This window comes from Doryrhamphus excisus, chromosome 11 (assembly GCF_030265055.1).
Source record: "Doryrhamphus excisus isolate RoL2022-K1 chromosome 11, RoL_Dexc_1.0, whole genome shotgun sequence".
NCBI lineage: Eukaryota > Metazoa > Chordata > Actinopteri > Syngnathiformes > Syngnathidae > Doryrhamphus > Doryrhamphus excisus.
Genome location: NC_080476.1, coordinates 18,776,614 through 18,789,188, shown reverse-complemented (window position 1 = coordinate 18,789,188; position 12,575 = coordinate 18,776,614). Strand labels below are relative to the sequence as shown.

General features: G+C 32.0%; 1 protein-coding gene across 8 annotated transcripts in view; it reads left to right on the top strand.

Moving 5' to 3' along the window:
- Positions 1–11,797, top strand: part of si:ch211-1e14.1 (UPF0606 protein KIAA1549) — a 43,001-nt gene extending 31,204 nt beyond the window's left edge. For 3 of the 8 annotated variants that reach the window (XM_058087662.1, XM_058087664.1, XM_058087661.1), the window contains 6 exons: positions 407–832; positions 889–1,203; positions 2,786–2,838; positions 5,606–5,754; positions 5,869–6,023; positions 7,668–11,797. In XM_058087662.1, the coding sequence (XP_057943645.1) occupies positions 407–832; positions 889–1,203; positions 2,786–2,838; positions 5,606–5,754; positions 5,869–6,023; positions 7,668–7,862 (1,293 nt within the window). In that variant the 3' untranslated portion in view covers positions 7,863–11,797. The remainder of the gene's footprint in view (positions 1–406; positions 833–888; positions 1,204–2,785; positions 2,839–5,605; positions 5,755–5,868; positions 6,024–7,667) is intronic. The other 5 variants (XM_058087667.1, XM_058087663.1, XM_058087666.1 and 2 more) reach the window with 3 other exon arrangements.
- Positions 11,798–12,575: the final 778 nt, after the last annotated feature.

Below are 12,575 nucleotides of genomic sequence, written 5' to 3'. Positions count from 1 at the left end.
GTGATTTATTCCCATTACATATTTTCCCATGATTTATTCCCATTACATATTATAATTTATTCCAGTAATATTATAATTTATTCCACAACCCGATTTAAAAAAAAAAAATTATTTTAAATTTAATATTATGGCTTTTAAAGAAATAAGACACTTTTTCATGACATTATTTTCCGTCAAAAAAATTCCGTGATTTATTCCCATTACATATTTTCCCATGGTTTATTCCCATTACATATTATAATTTATTCCAGTAATATTATAATTTATTCCACAACCCGATTTTCAAAAAAAAATTTATTTTAAATTTAATATTATGGCTTTTAAAGAAATAAGACACTTTTTCATGACATTATTTTCCGTCAAAAAAATTCCGTGATTTATTCCCATTTTGTGTCTTCCCACACAGATCCAGGTAGCGCTGAGACAGAAATCGGAAATGGAGCACCATCGGAATAAGATCCGCTTGCGTGCCAAAAGGAAGGGACACTATGACTTCCCTGCAATGGATGACAAAGATGGCGGCCTCGGGGACGCCAAAGACCAGGATCACATCTACCAGAAAGCACAAATGCAGATGGATAAGATCTTGGACCAGAATCCACAAATCCTCATGGAGCCCAGAAAAAGGTTTGTTCTGTTTTATTATTTTTCTTGGTCCAGAAAAGTGAATTTAAGTTTATTTGGAAGTTCCCGAGGGCGGCGTTCCCCCAAACAGCGAATAAAGGAGCAATCCAACGGAGGAAAAATGGATGCGGACAAAGATCACCTGATCTCCGAAGACACCGATCCAGTCTACAGGAAGTGTCCCGGTTTCAACAATGTGGCGTTTGTGGTGAGTCGGAATAAAACCGACTTTAAACGCATCACATTCACGTATCTTCATTTCAGTCGGACCCCGACCAAGCCACTCACGGAAGCCCGTCCCCCACCAATGACGTCTTCCTCGGTACCCCCTCCTCACCTCCCGGCCACGCGCCCCCTCCGCCCCCTTACATGCCCCCGCAACCCTCCATCGAAGAGGCAAGGCAGCAGATGCATTCACTGCTGGACGACGCCTTCGCACTCGTGTCGCCGACCTCTCAGGGCAGCTCGGCCGGGGTCACTCTTCCAGGGGTCGGTGTCAACACTTCAGACTTTAGCCCACCAGGTCGGGGCCCCAGATCTTGGGGCCCCTCCTATCAAGGAATCGGCCCTTACACTAGTGTAAGTAGCTCAAGTGTGCTTATTTCTTTTTAACCGTCTTCTTTTTTTATCGGACTGCGGCACATTCTGAAAATATAGCATAATAATTTAGAAAAATTTTAACAAATTTTAACAAATTTTAACAAATTTTAACAAATTTTAACAAATTTTAACAAATTTTAACAAATTTTAACAAATTTTAACAAATTTTAAATTTAGCTAGTAAACAAGTAAAATTATTTTTCCTTATAATATTACTTGTTACCGAAATTACAGGTGTTTTGTCCGTTTCTGCTGTTTTATTAAAAATTTCCAACTAGTTCAACTTTCTTTTTGTACATTTTCTTCTCCTAATATTATGACTTTATTCTCATAATATTCTCATAATATTTTCAATATTCAAACTTTTTTTCCCTAACCTTTTTTTTTACTTTTTTCACTTGTTACATTTTAACTTTTTCTTTTAGATTGCACCTTTTTCATTTCATATTTGGACTTTATTCTCATAATATTTTGACTTTATTCCAATATTCTAACTTTTTTCCTCAACTTTTTTTTACTTCACTTGTAACCTGTTAACTGTTTCTCTCAAATTGCATCTTTTTCATTTAATATTTGGGCTTTATTCTCATAATATTTGACTTTATTCTCATAATATTTTGACTTTATTCCAATATTTTAAAAATAAAAGTAAAAAAATAACTTGTTTCCTCAACTTTTCTTTTACTTCACTTGTAACCTGTTGACTGTTTCTCTCAAATTGCATCTTTTTCATTTAATATTTGGACTTTATTGTCATAATATTTTGACTTTATTCCAATATTTTAAAAATAAAAGTAAAAAAAATATTTTTTTTCCTCAACCTTTTTTTACTTCACTTGTAACCTGTTAACTGTTTCTCTTAGATTGCACCTTTTTCATTTAATATTTGGACTTTATTGTCATAATATTTTGACTTTATTCCAATATTCTAACTTTTTTCCTCAACCTTTTTTTACTTCACTTGTAACCTGTTAACTGTTTCTCTTAGATAGCATCTTTTTCATTTAATATTTGGGCTTTATTCTCATAATATTTGGACTTTATCCGAATTTTCTAACTTTTTTTTTACTTCACTTGTAACCTGTTAACTGTTTCTCTCAGATTGCATCTTTTTCATTTAATATTTGGACTTTATTCTCATAATATTTTGACTTTATTCCAATATTCTAACTTTTTTCCTCAAATTTCTTTTACTTCACTTGTAACCTGTTAACTGTTTCTCTCAAATTGCATCTTTTTCATTTAATATTTGGACTTTATTCTCATAATATTTGGACTTTATTCCAATATTCTAACTTTTTTCCTCAATTTTTTTTACTTCACTTGTTACCTTTTAACCTTTTCTTATAGATTGCACCTTTTTCATTTAATATTTGGACTTTATTCTCATAATATTTTGAGTTTATTCCAATATTCTAACTTTTTTTCCCCAACATTTTTTTACTTCACTTGTAACCTGTTAACCGTTTCTCTCAAATTGCATCTTTTTCATTTAATATTTGGACTTTATTCTCATAATATTTGGACTTATTGATTCCAATTGTGTCTGTGTTCCCCTCAGAGATTCAGTGACCTGGGCGTGTCTCCTCCGCTGATACATGGTCCTGTACCAAGGTTAGTACTCAACAAAAGTATTAATATTTGGCCAGATATCTATTTGATTTTATTCATTTTGACCTGCAAGGAGATCCTCAGTTATTGATCCACGCTACATCATGTCTAACGCTTTGCTTGCTGTTCTTCATCGGTCAGTCAGTGGGAGCTCTGAATAATTAAAGAGGAGCCATATTTATTTTATTGGTTTAATGGAGCAGGTCCTGGCAGCCGTCTGGTGGATACCCCAAAAACCTTGAAGCACTCATCATCACACACGGGAACATACGTATATTCCTGCATACTCAGCTCGTTTCTTAGGAAGTAGAGCAGACGGACCAATCTAATGGATTTTCATAGCTTCACACTCAAGTCCTGAAGACAAAATGATACCAGACTAACTCAATATTTGTATTTACCGTATTTTCCGGACTATAAGTTGCTCTGGAGTATAAGTCGCATTTTTTGCGGGTAAATTATTTGACCAAAACAGATAATTACGTCCTCTTGGAAGGCAAGTTCTAACAATAAAAGCTTCCAATGTCATTGTCCTGTGGAAAAATACACACGGACTTGAAGGTGGCACCTAACCTTTTGTGCGACATTAAGGTGCAGCGCCAGTGGCGTCATTAGGCCTGAAATGTTCTTAAGCCTCCCTAAATAATTTGATATTTTGTATTGATTTTTTTATTGATTTTTTGTTATTTTTTTACTGATTTTTTGTTATTTTTTTTTACTGATTTTTCGTTATTTTTCATTGATTTTTTGTTATTTTTCATTGATTTTTTATTGATTGTTTTGTTATTTTTCTTGATTTTTTGTTGTTGTTTTTTTTACTGATTTTTTGTTATTTTTTAATTATTTTTTTTTGGAAGATTTACTAGCCAATTTTTTTTTACTGATTTTTTGTTATTTTTTAATTAATTTTTTTTGAAGATTTACAAAAAAAAATCTCTGACAAATTTCATATAACAGGGCAAAAGCAGGCTAATACGAGCCTACTACTACTAGTAGTAGTAAAAGAATAAAGTCAAAATATTAAAAAATAAAGTCGCAATAAATTCGTAATTTTATAGGAAATTATTTTCTTTGTTTTCCATTGGCTGCGAAACAAGACAATTTAACAAGAAAACAAAAAAAACAAAAAACAAGTAAAAACCGAAACATCAGCAGTAATTTTACAAAAATAGTGAAAATAGTACAAAAGTGAAAATATTTTCGGAAAAAGTTCTAATCAATGAAGTTCAAGTAGTTTTATTTTTTTTATGGCCTATTATTTTATTTTATTTCATTAGGTCTATTAAGCCTAAAATGTTCTTAAGCCCCACTAAATAATTTGATATTTTTATTGATTTTTTTTTTATTTTTTCATTGATTTTTTTTTTTTTACAAAAAAAATCTCTGACAAATTTCATATAACAGGGCAAAAGCAGGTTAATACTAGCCTACTACTACTAGTAGTAGTAAAAGAATAAAGTCAAAATATTAAAAATAAAGTCGCAATTTTACGAGAATAAATTCGTAATTTTATAGGAAATTATTTTCTTTGTTTTCCATTGGCCGCGAAACAAGATAATTTAACAAGAATACAAAAAAAGTAAAAACCGAAACATCAGCAGTAATTTTACAAAAATATTAAAAATAGTAAAAAAGTGAAAATATTTTCAGAAAAAGTTCTAATCAATGAAGTTCGAGTAGTTTTATTTTTTTATGGCCTATTATTTTATTTTATTTCATTAGATCTATTAAGCCTAAAATGTTCTTAAGCCCCACTAAATAATTTGATATTTTTATTGATTTTTTTTTTGTTATTTTTTTATTGATTTTTTTTTTTTACAAAAAAAATCTCTGACAAATTTCATATAACAGGGCAAAAGCAGGCTAATACTAGCCTACTATTACTACTAGTAGTAGTAAAAGAATAAAGTCAAAATATTAAAAATAAAGTCGCAATTTTATGAGAATAAATTCGTAATTTTATAGGAAATTATTTTCTTTGTTTTCCATTGGCCGCGAAACAAGACAATTTAACAAGAATACAAAAAAAAGTAAAAACCGTAACATCAGCAGTAATTTTACAAAAATATTAAAAATAGTAAAAAAGTGAAAATATTTTCAGAAAAAGTTCTAATCAATGAAGTTCAAGTAGTTTTATTTTTTTATGGCCTATTATTTTATTTTATTTCATTAGATCTATTAAGCCTAAAATGTTCTTAAGCCCCACTAAATAATTTGATATTTTTATTGATTTTTTTGTTATTTTTTTATTGATTTTTTTTTTTTTTTACAAAAAAAATCTCTGACAAATTTCATATAACAGGGCAAAAGCAGGCTAATACTAGCCTACTATTACTACTACTAGTAGTAAAAGAATAAAGTCAAAATATTAAAAATAAAGTCGCAATTTTACAAGAATAAATTCGTAATTTTATCGGAAATTATTTTCTTTGTTTTCCATTGGCCGCGAAACAAGACAATTTAACAAGAAAACAAAAAACAAGTAAAAAACGAAACATCAGCAGTAATTTTACAAAAAATAGTAAAAATGTGAAAATATTTTCAGAAAATTTTCGAACAAGAAAAAGTCCTAATTTTAAGATTTTAAGACAATTATTTGAAAATTTTATGATTAAAAAAAAAAAGAAAAATACAATGAACTTATTAACAATTTTTTGTTTATTTTTCACTATGTGCCCCCCCCCCAGGAAGAAATACACACAACCCTGCTTTAGGAAGTTCCATAACATATTTACTGCAATATTCAGAAATATGTGTGTCTGTGTTTCAGGCAGGATCGTGGTCTGAGCTACATCCCCCCAGTCGAGGCAGCTGGACCAGGGGACCAGGTCCAGATCACCAACCTTTACCCCAGCAGGGGACTCTATGCTGACGAGCTCCCCACGGCAGCCAGACCACGACCAGTAGGGGGCACTGCAGGTACACAGTGAAACCACAACATTGCTGTACTAACTCATGAAAATAAGAACTACTAATGCTAATTAGCTAATGCTAATGCTAAAACTGATGTACCGTGTGTGTGTGTTTGTGCAGGCGGCCATCTTCATCATCTTACACAGGTGGGCTTGTCCAGCCGGATGAATGGTTATCCAGCGGGGGTCAGAGGTCACCCGGGACAGAACGGAGGCATCAGCTGGAGCAACTACCAAGACGACAATTACTGCAGAGCCGTGCCGGATAACAATGCAGTGAGTACAGGCCACTAAATCGTAGTACATAACATAATAATTTATGGAAGAATACATTTTTGTTGTTATTTTTTATAGATTAAAAAAAAAAATTACTGAAATTTTTTTTTAGTTTTTGCAGATTTACAAAAAAACATTTCTGACAAATTTCATATGACGGCAAAAGCAGGCTAATACTAGCCTACTATTACTACTAGTAGTAGTAGTAATAATCAGAAGAAGAATAATGATGACAGTAATAATAATAGGCAAATGAATAATATAGTAATGATTATTATTATTATTTATCACTGTCCACTGGACAGAATGGTTGCAGAGCTTGTGTAGATTGTGTGTACTTGTGTTTTTTTGTTGTTTTTTTTTTTTTTTGGATTGTTTTGGATTTTTTGGGATTTTTTTTTTATGTGTCCCCCCCATCCCCCTGCAGTATAGATTGTGTGTACTTGTGTACGTTTAATGGTGGCCTAAAACCATTGAGTATCTCTACTAAATCTGTCCAAAAGTGGGAAAGTTATATCCCGGTTCTTGTTCCTTATTTGGTTTTGGGATATTTGGATTTTTTTTTTATATTTTTTTTATATATTTTTTATTTTTTTAGATTTTTTTTGGGGGGGGATTTTTTTTAGGTTTTGGGGTTTTTTTTTTATCTGTGCCCCCCCCGCAGTGTAGATTGTGTGTACTTGTGTACATTTAATGGTGGCCTAAAACTATTGAGTATCTCTACTAAATTTGTCCAAAAGTGGGAAAGTTATATCCCGGTTCTTGTTCCTTATTTGGTTTTGGGATTTTGGGGGGATTTTTTGGGATTTGTTTGGGATTTTGGGGGATTTTTGTGGATTTTTTTTTTAATGTGCCCCCCCCCCCCCCCCCCCCCTCCCCGCAGTGTAGATTGTGTGTACTTGTGTACATTTAATGGTGGCCTAAAACAATTGAGTATCTCTACTAAATCTGTCCAAAAGTGGGAAAGTTATATCCGGGTTCTTGTACGTTTTTTGGATATTTTTTGATTTTTTTTTTTTTTTAGATTTTTTTGGATTTTTTTTAGATTTTTTTGGATTTTTTTTTTAGATTCTTTTGGATTTTTTTAATTTTTTTAATGTGCCCCCCCCCTCCGCCCCCGCAGTGTAGATTGTGTGTACTTGTGTACATTTAATGGTGGCCTAAAACAATCGAGTATCTCTACTAAATCTGTCCAAAAGTGGGAAAGCTATATCCCGGTTCTTGTTCCTTATTTGGTTTTGGGATATTTGGATTTTTTTAGATTTCTTTGGATTTTTTTTATATATATATATTTTTTTTTTGTTTTTAGATTTTTTTGGATTCTTTTGGATTTTGGGGGATTTTTTTTTATGTGTGCCCCCCCGGTTCTTGTTCCTTATTTGGGATTTTGGGGGGATTTTTTGGGGGGGGGATTTTGGGGGATTTTTGGGGATTTTTTTGAATGTGTTCCCCCCCAACAAAAAAGCAAGCAATCCTGCCATCTACAGGACAAGAGTAGACATGATTGATGTTGTGGTAGGCGTGTATATATTTATTATTATATATTATATTATATATATTAATATATATAATATATATTATATTAATATTATTATATTTTATTATTTTATATATTATTACTATATCCTGACTTCTCTCTTCCAGATGCCCAGGAGTGTCCTCAGGGAGCCGACGGCGCCCCCTTCCCACCCGGACCCCGCGTTAGACTACCTACCATCCCCTCTCCCGGCGGCCCCCGCCCCCCCCACCCAGTCCTCGGCCTCCCTGATCAAGGCCATCCGGGAGGAACTGTTGCGGCTGTCACAGAAACAAGGCTCGTTGTCCAGCTACCACAGCTGAGGAACGCTGCTTGCTAGCGTGACCGTGCTTCCCATGGAAGTCCCATCCAGAGAGATGATCCTCCTTATTATTATTATTATTATTATTATGAATTATTTCGGTATTCATTACACGATTCCGTCACCACGGGACATCAAAAATTTGGACCTAGATGACATATCATTAGTGTCATGGATCACGTTTTTTTTTTTAATATGTTTTTTTATGAAATATTTTCTGCCATGATGAGCCATGTTTTGCCGTGACACTGTGAAGATGATCACATGACCCACAGAAAGGTCATAGTTCACAGGCAGCCTACTTTTGGGTCTTTTGTTTTGGGTTTTAGAAATAAATTGCGACATAAATGCCTTCATCGTTACGGTGAGTACTGTACTGTACGTGTAAGTACTCGGATGATATCGGTAGTACTTGGTAGTACGTAGGTTTTTTTAACCATGAACGTGTTTACTAAATCACCATGTCTTGTTCATTCATTCATTCAGTTTTTTCCTTATGAGGGTCGCGGAGGGTGCTGGAGCCTATCCCAGTTGTTTTCAGACGAGAGGTACAGGTACACCCTGGACTGGTGGCCAGCCAATCACAGGGCACATATAGACAAACAACCATTCACACTCACATTCATAACCTATGGACAATTTTGAGTCGCTAATTAAGCTAGCATGTTTTTTTTTTTTGGAATGCCACACAGAGATGGCCGAGGGTGGAATCGAACCCGGGGCTCCTAGCTGTGAGGTCTGCGTGCTAACCACTCGACTGTCATGCAGCCCATTATTATTATTATTATTATTATTTTATTTTATTTTTTTTTAGCTAGCTCGTATTAACTCCTTTCTGGTGTTAGAATGTACAAAAAATGGAAATAAATATGTGTTCATGTTTCACATAAGGATTGGGAATAATGGCCAATATTCCCCCAGAAGTGCACTTCTACATCTATATAAGGTATTATTATTATTATTATTATTATTATTTTATTTATTTCTTTTTTTTATGGCTAGCTCATATTAACTCCATATAAATATAATCTATATAAGGGATTATTATTATTATTATTATTTATTATTTTGTTTTTTTTATTAATTTTTTATAGCTAGCTCGTATTAACTCCTTTCTGGTGTTAGAATGTACAAAAAATGGAAATAAATATGTGTTCATGTTTCACATAAGGATTGGGAATGATGGCCAATATTCCCCCAGAAGTGCACTTCTACATCTATATAAGGTATTATTATTATTATTATTATTATTTTATTTATTTCTTTTTTATGGCTAGCTCGTATTAACTCTATATAAAATATAATCTATATAAGGTATTATTATTATTATTGTTATTATTTTTTTTTTGTTTGTTTTGTTTAGCTAGCTCGTATTAACTCCTTTCTGGTGTTAGAATGTACAAAAAATGGAAATAAATATGTGTTCATGTTTCACATAAGGATTGGGAATAATGGCCAATATTCCCCCAGAAGTGCACTTCTACATCTATATAAGGTATTATTATTATTATTATTATTATTATTATTATTATTTTATTTATTTCTTTTTTTTATGGCTAGCTCATATTAACTCCATATAAATATAATCTATATAAGGGATTATTATTATTATTATTATTTATTATTTTGTTTTTTTTATTAATTTTTTATAGCTAGCTCGTATTAACTCCTTTCTGGTGTTAGAATGTACAAAAAATGGAAATAAATATGTGTTCATGTTTCACATAAGGATTGGGAATGATGGCCAATATTCCCCCAGAAGTGCACTTCCCCTTTAAGGGATGTGTTACATCTATATAAGGTATTGCTTCATTAATTCCTAAATTGTTTGTGGTAATCCCGTCGCCGTGACAACGAGAAACAAATTGGGAAAAATGATAAAAATAAATGATAAAAATGTTAGCATGAGCTGCAAACTCCACACAGAGGTTGCCGATGGTGGAATTGAACCCTGGTATTTTTATAGTTATTTTTTTTTATTTCATTATTATTATTATTATTTTATTTATTTTTTTTAGCTAGCTCGTATTAACTCCTTTCTGGTGTTAGAATGTACAAAAAAATGGAAATAAATATGTGTTCATGTTTCACATAAGGATTGGGAATGATGGCCAATATTCCCCCAGAAGTGCACTTCTACATCTATATAAGGTATTATTATTATTATTATTATTATTATTATTATTATTATTATTATTATTATTATTATTATTATTATTAATAATAATAATTTTATTTTATTTTATTTTTTTATTATCATTATTATTATTTTATTTATTTCTTTTTTATGGCTAGCTCGTATTAACTCTATATAAAATATAATCTATATAAGGTATTATTATTATTATTATATTTATTTCTTTTTTTATAGCTAGCTCGTATTAACTCTATATAAAATATAATCTATATAAGGTATTATTATTATTATTGTTATTATTATTATTATTTTTCGTTTTGTTTAGCTAGCTCGTATTAACTCCTTTCTGGTGTTAGAATGTACAAAAAATGGAAATAAATATGTGTTCATGTTTCACATAAGGATTGGGAATGATGGCCAATATTCCCCCAGAAGTGCACTTCCCCTTTAAGGGATGTGTTACATCTATATAAGGTATTATTTTATTTTTTTTATTTTTTATTTTTTTTTTCATTATTATTATTTTTTTTATGGCTAGCTCATATTAACTCTATATAAAATATAATCTATATAAGGTATTATTATATTTATTTCTTTTTTTATACCTAGCTTGTATTAACTCCTTTCTGGTGTTAGAATGTACAAAAAATGAAAATAAATATGTGTTCATGTTTCACATAAGGATTGGGAATGATGGCCACCATTCCCCCAGAAGTGCACTTCTACATCTATATAAGGTATTTTTTTTATGGCTAGCTCGTATTAACTCTATATAAAATATAATCTATATAAGGTATTATTATTATTATTGTTATTATTATTTTTTTGTTTTGTTTAGCTAGCTCGTATTAACTCCTTTCTGGTGTTAGAATGTACAAAAAATGGAAATAAATATGTGTTCATGTTTCACATAAGGATTGGGAATGATGGCCAATATTCCCCCAGAAGTGCACTTCTACATCTATATAAGGTAAATCCGTCGCCGTGACAACGACAAACGAATTGGGAAAATGATAAAAAAAATAAATCATAAAAATGTTAGCGTGAGCTGCAAACTCCACACAGAGATAGCCTAGGGTGGAATCGAACCGTGGTCCCCTAGCTGTGAGGTCTGAGCGCTAACCACTCGACCACCGTGCCGCCACATCATGTCTTTTTTTTTCATGCAGTATTTAAAGTTTGCATACTTTTTTAACATAAGGTACTGTATTTATAAATCATGCTAATGTACTTTTTAGCTTGTTTTTATTGACTTTGTTTTGTTTCATCGTGTGCACCATGCAAGTCATTAAACTGATTGGAATACCGGGGTTCTTCACCGAATACATATTTAATAATTTCATATACATATGTGTGTCGTTTCAATACCCCTCTTATAGGTAAAAAAAAAGCGGAAGTCCGTCATGTCCAATGGAAGTTTTAGATCAGATTCCGGAAAAAAGGTCCAGGTGAGTGTTACCCTATCGCTTAGGTCTGAATCAGGGGTCTCAAACATGCGGCCCGCGGGCCAAATGTGGTGCGCAGGACACTACTTTGAGGCCCCCGCCTTGATATGAAAGTTTAATGTTTTGATACGGATGCTGTATGGTATCATGTACCCAGATAAAAAAAATATTACGTTTGATTAATGTTCATGTTAAAGGTTAAATAACTGTTAATAGTTATCCTCACTATGCGTGTGGAAGTGGTAAGTTTTTAGGCGATTTAAGTTGAAAGGAAATAACTTGAAGGCTACCGTTTAGGTCGCTAGCTGTCTAGTTTGCGAGTTAGCATGTGGCTAAAGACGCTGCGGTTGCGCAATATGTTGTAAATAAAAAAAGTATAAATGTGAGTATAGTTGTTTTGTTATGTCTACAGGGCTCTAATAATGCTTTGTTCATTTTAATCTGAAAAAAAATAATTTTAATAACCCACCAACTATATGTGTTTTTTAAGTTTTTATTATTTGCTGTTTTATTATTATTATTATTATATTTATTTATTTTAATTAATTGATTTTTTTATTCTTAATTTATTTATTTTTAATTTTATTTTGTGTAGAAAAATAAAAAGTAAGATATTTTAGAACAGTGGAATGTTTTATTGTAGAAAATTGGAACCAAAGCAAAGTTTTTTTTATTTTATTTTTTTTTAATAAATTAGTTTTTTGTTTTTTTTGGAAAACCTGATGCGGCCCAGTTTCACCCAGACCCAAGCTCCAGTGGCCCCCTATTAAATTGACTTTGAGACCCCTGGTCTAAATCCAGTCCAGACTTTAGGTCTGGACTGTAAATGGGAAACACTGTTGTCTAGTTATGAAAGCATGTTGCTGTAATTACCTCTAATCGCCACAGTGAGGCAGCAAATCCCAAGAAAAATGTTACTCCCTTTTTTTTTGTCATGATGTAACAATTCCCAATTGAAACAGTTAGTGGCGTTGAAACGTTTTTCCTTCTAGAGAAGCTCAAGCTAGGTTATGTAGCGATAAATATCAACAATTCTGTTTATGTTTATCTCTTCTGCTTTGTATTCTATTCCGCTTTCATCCCATCAGACGCTTCTTCCATCTAATCCCATTATAGGATCTAAACTCTTTGC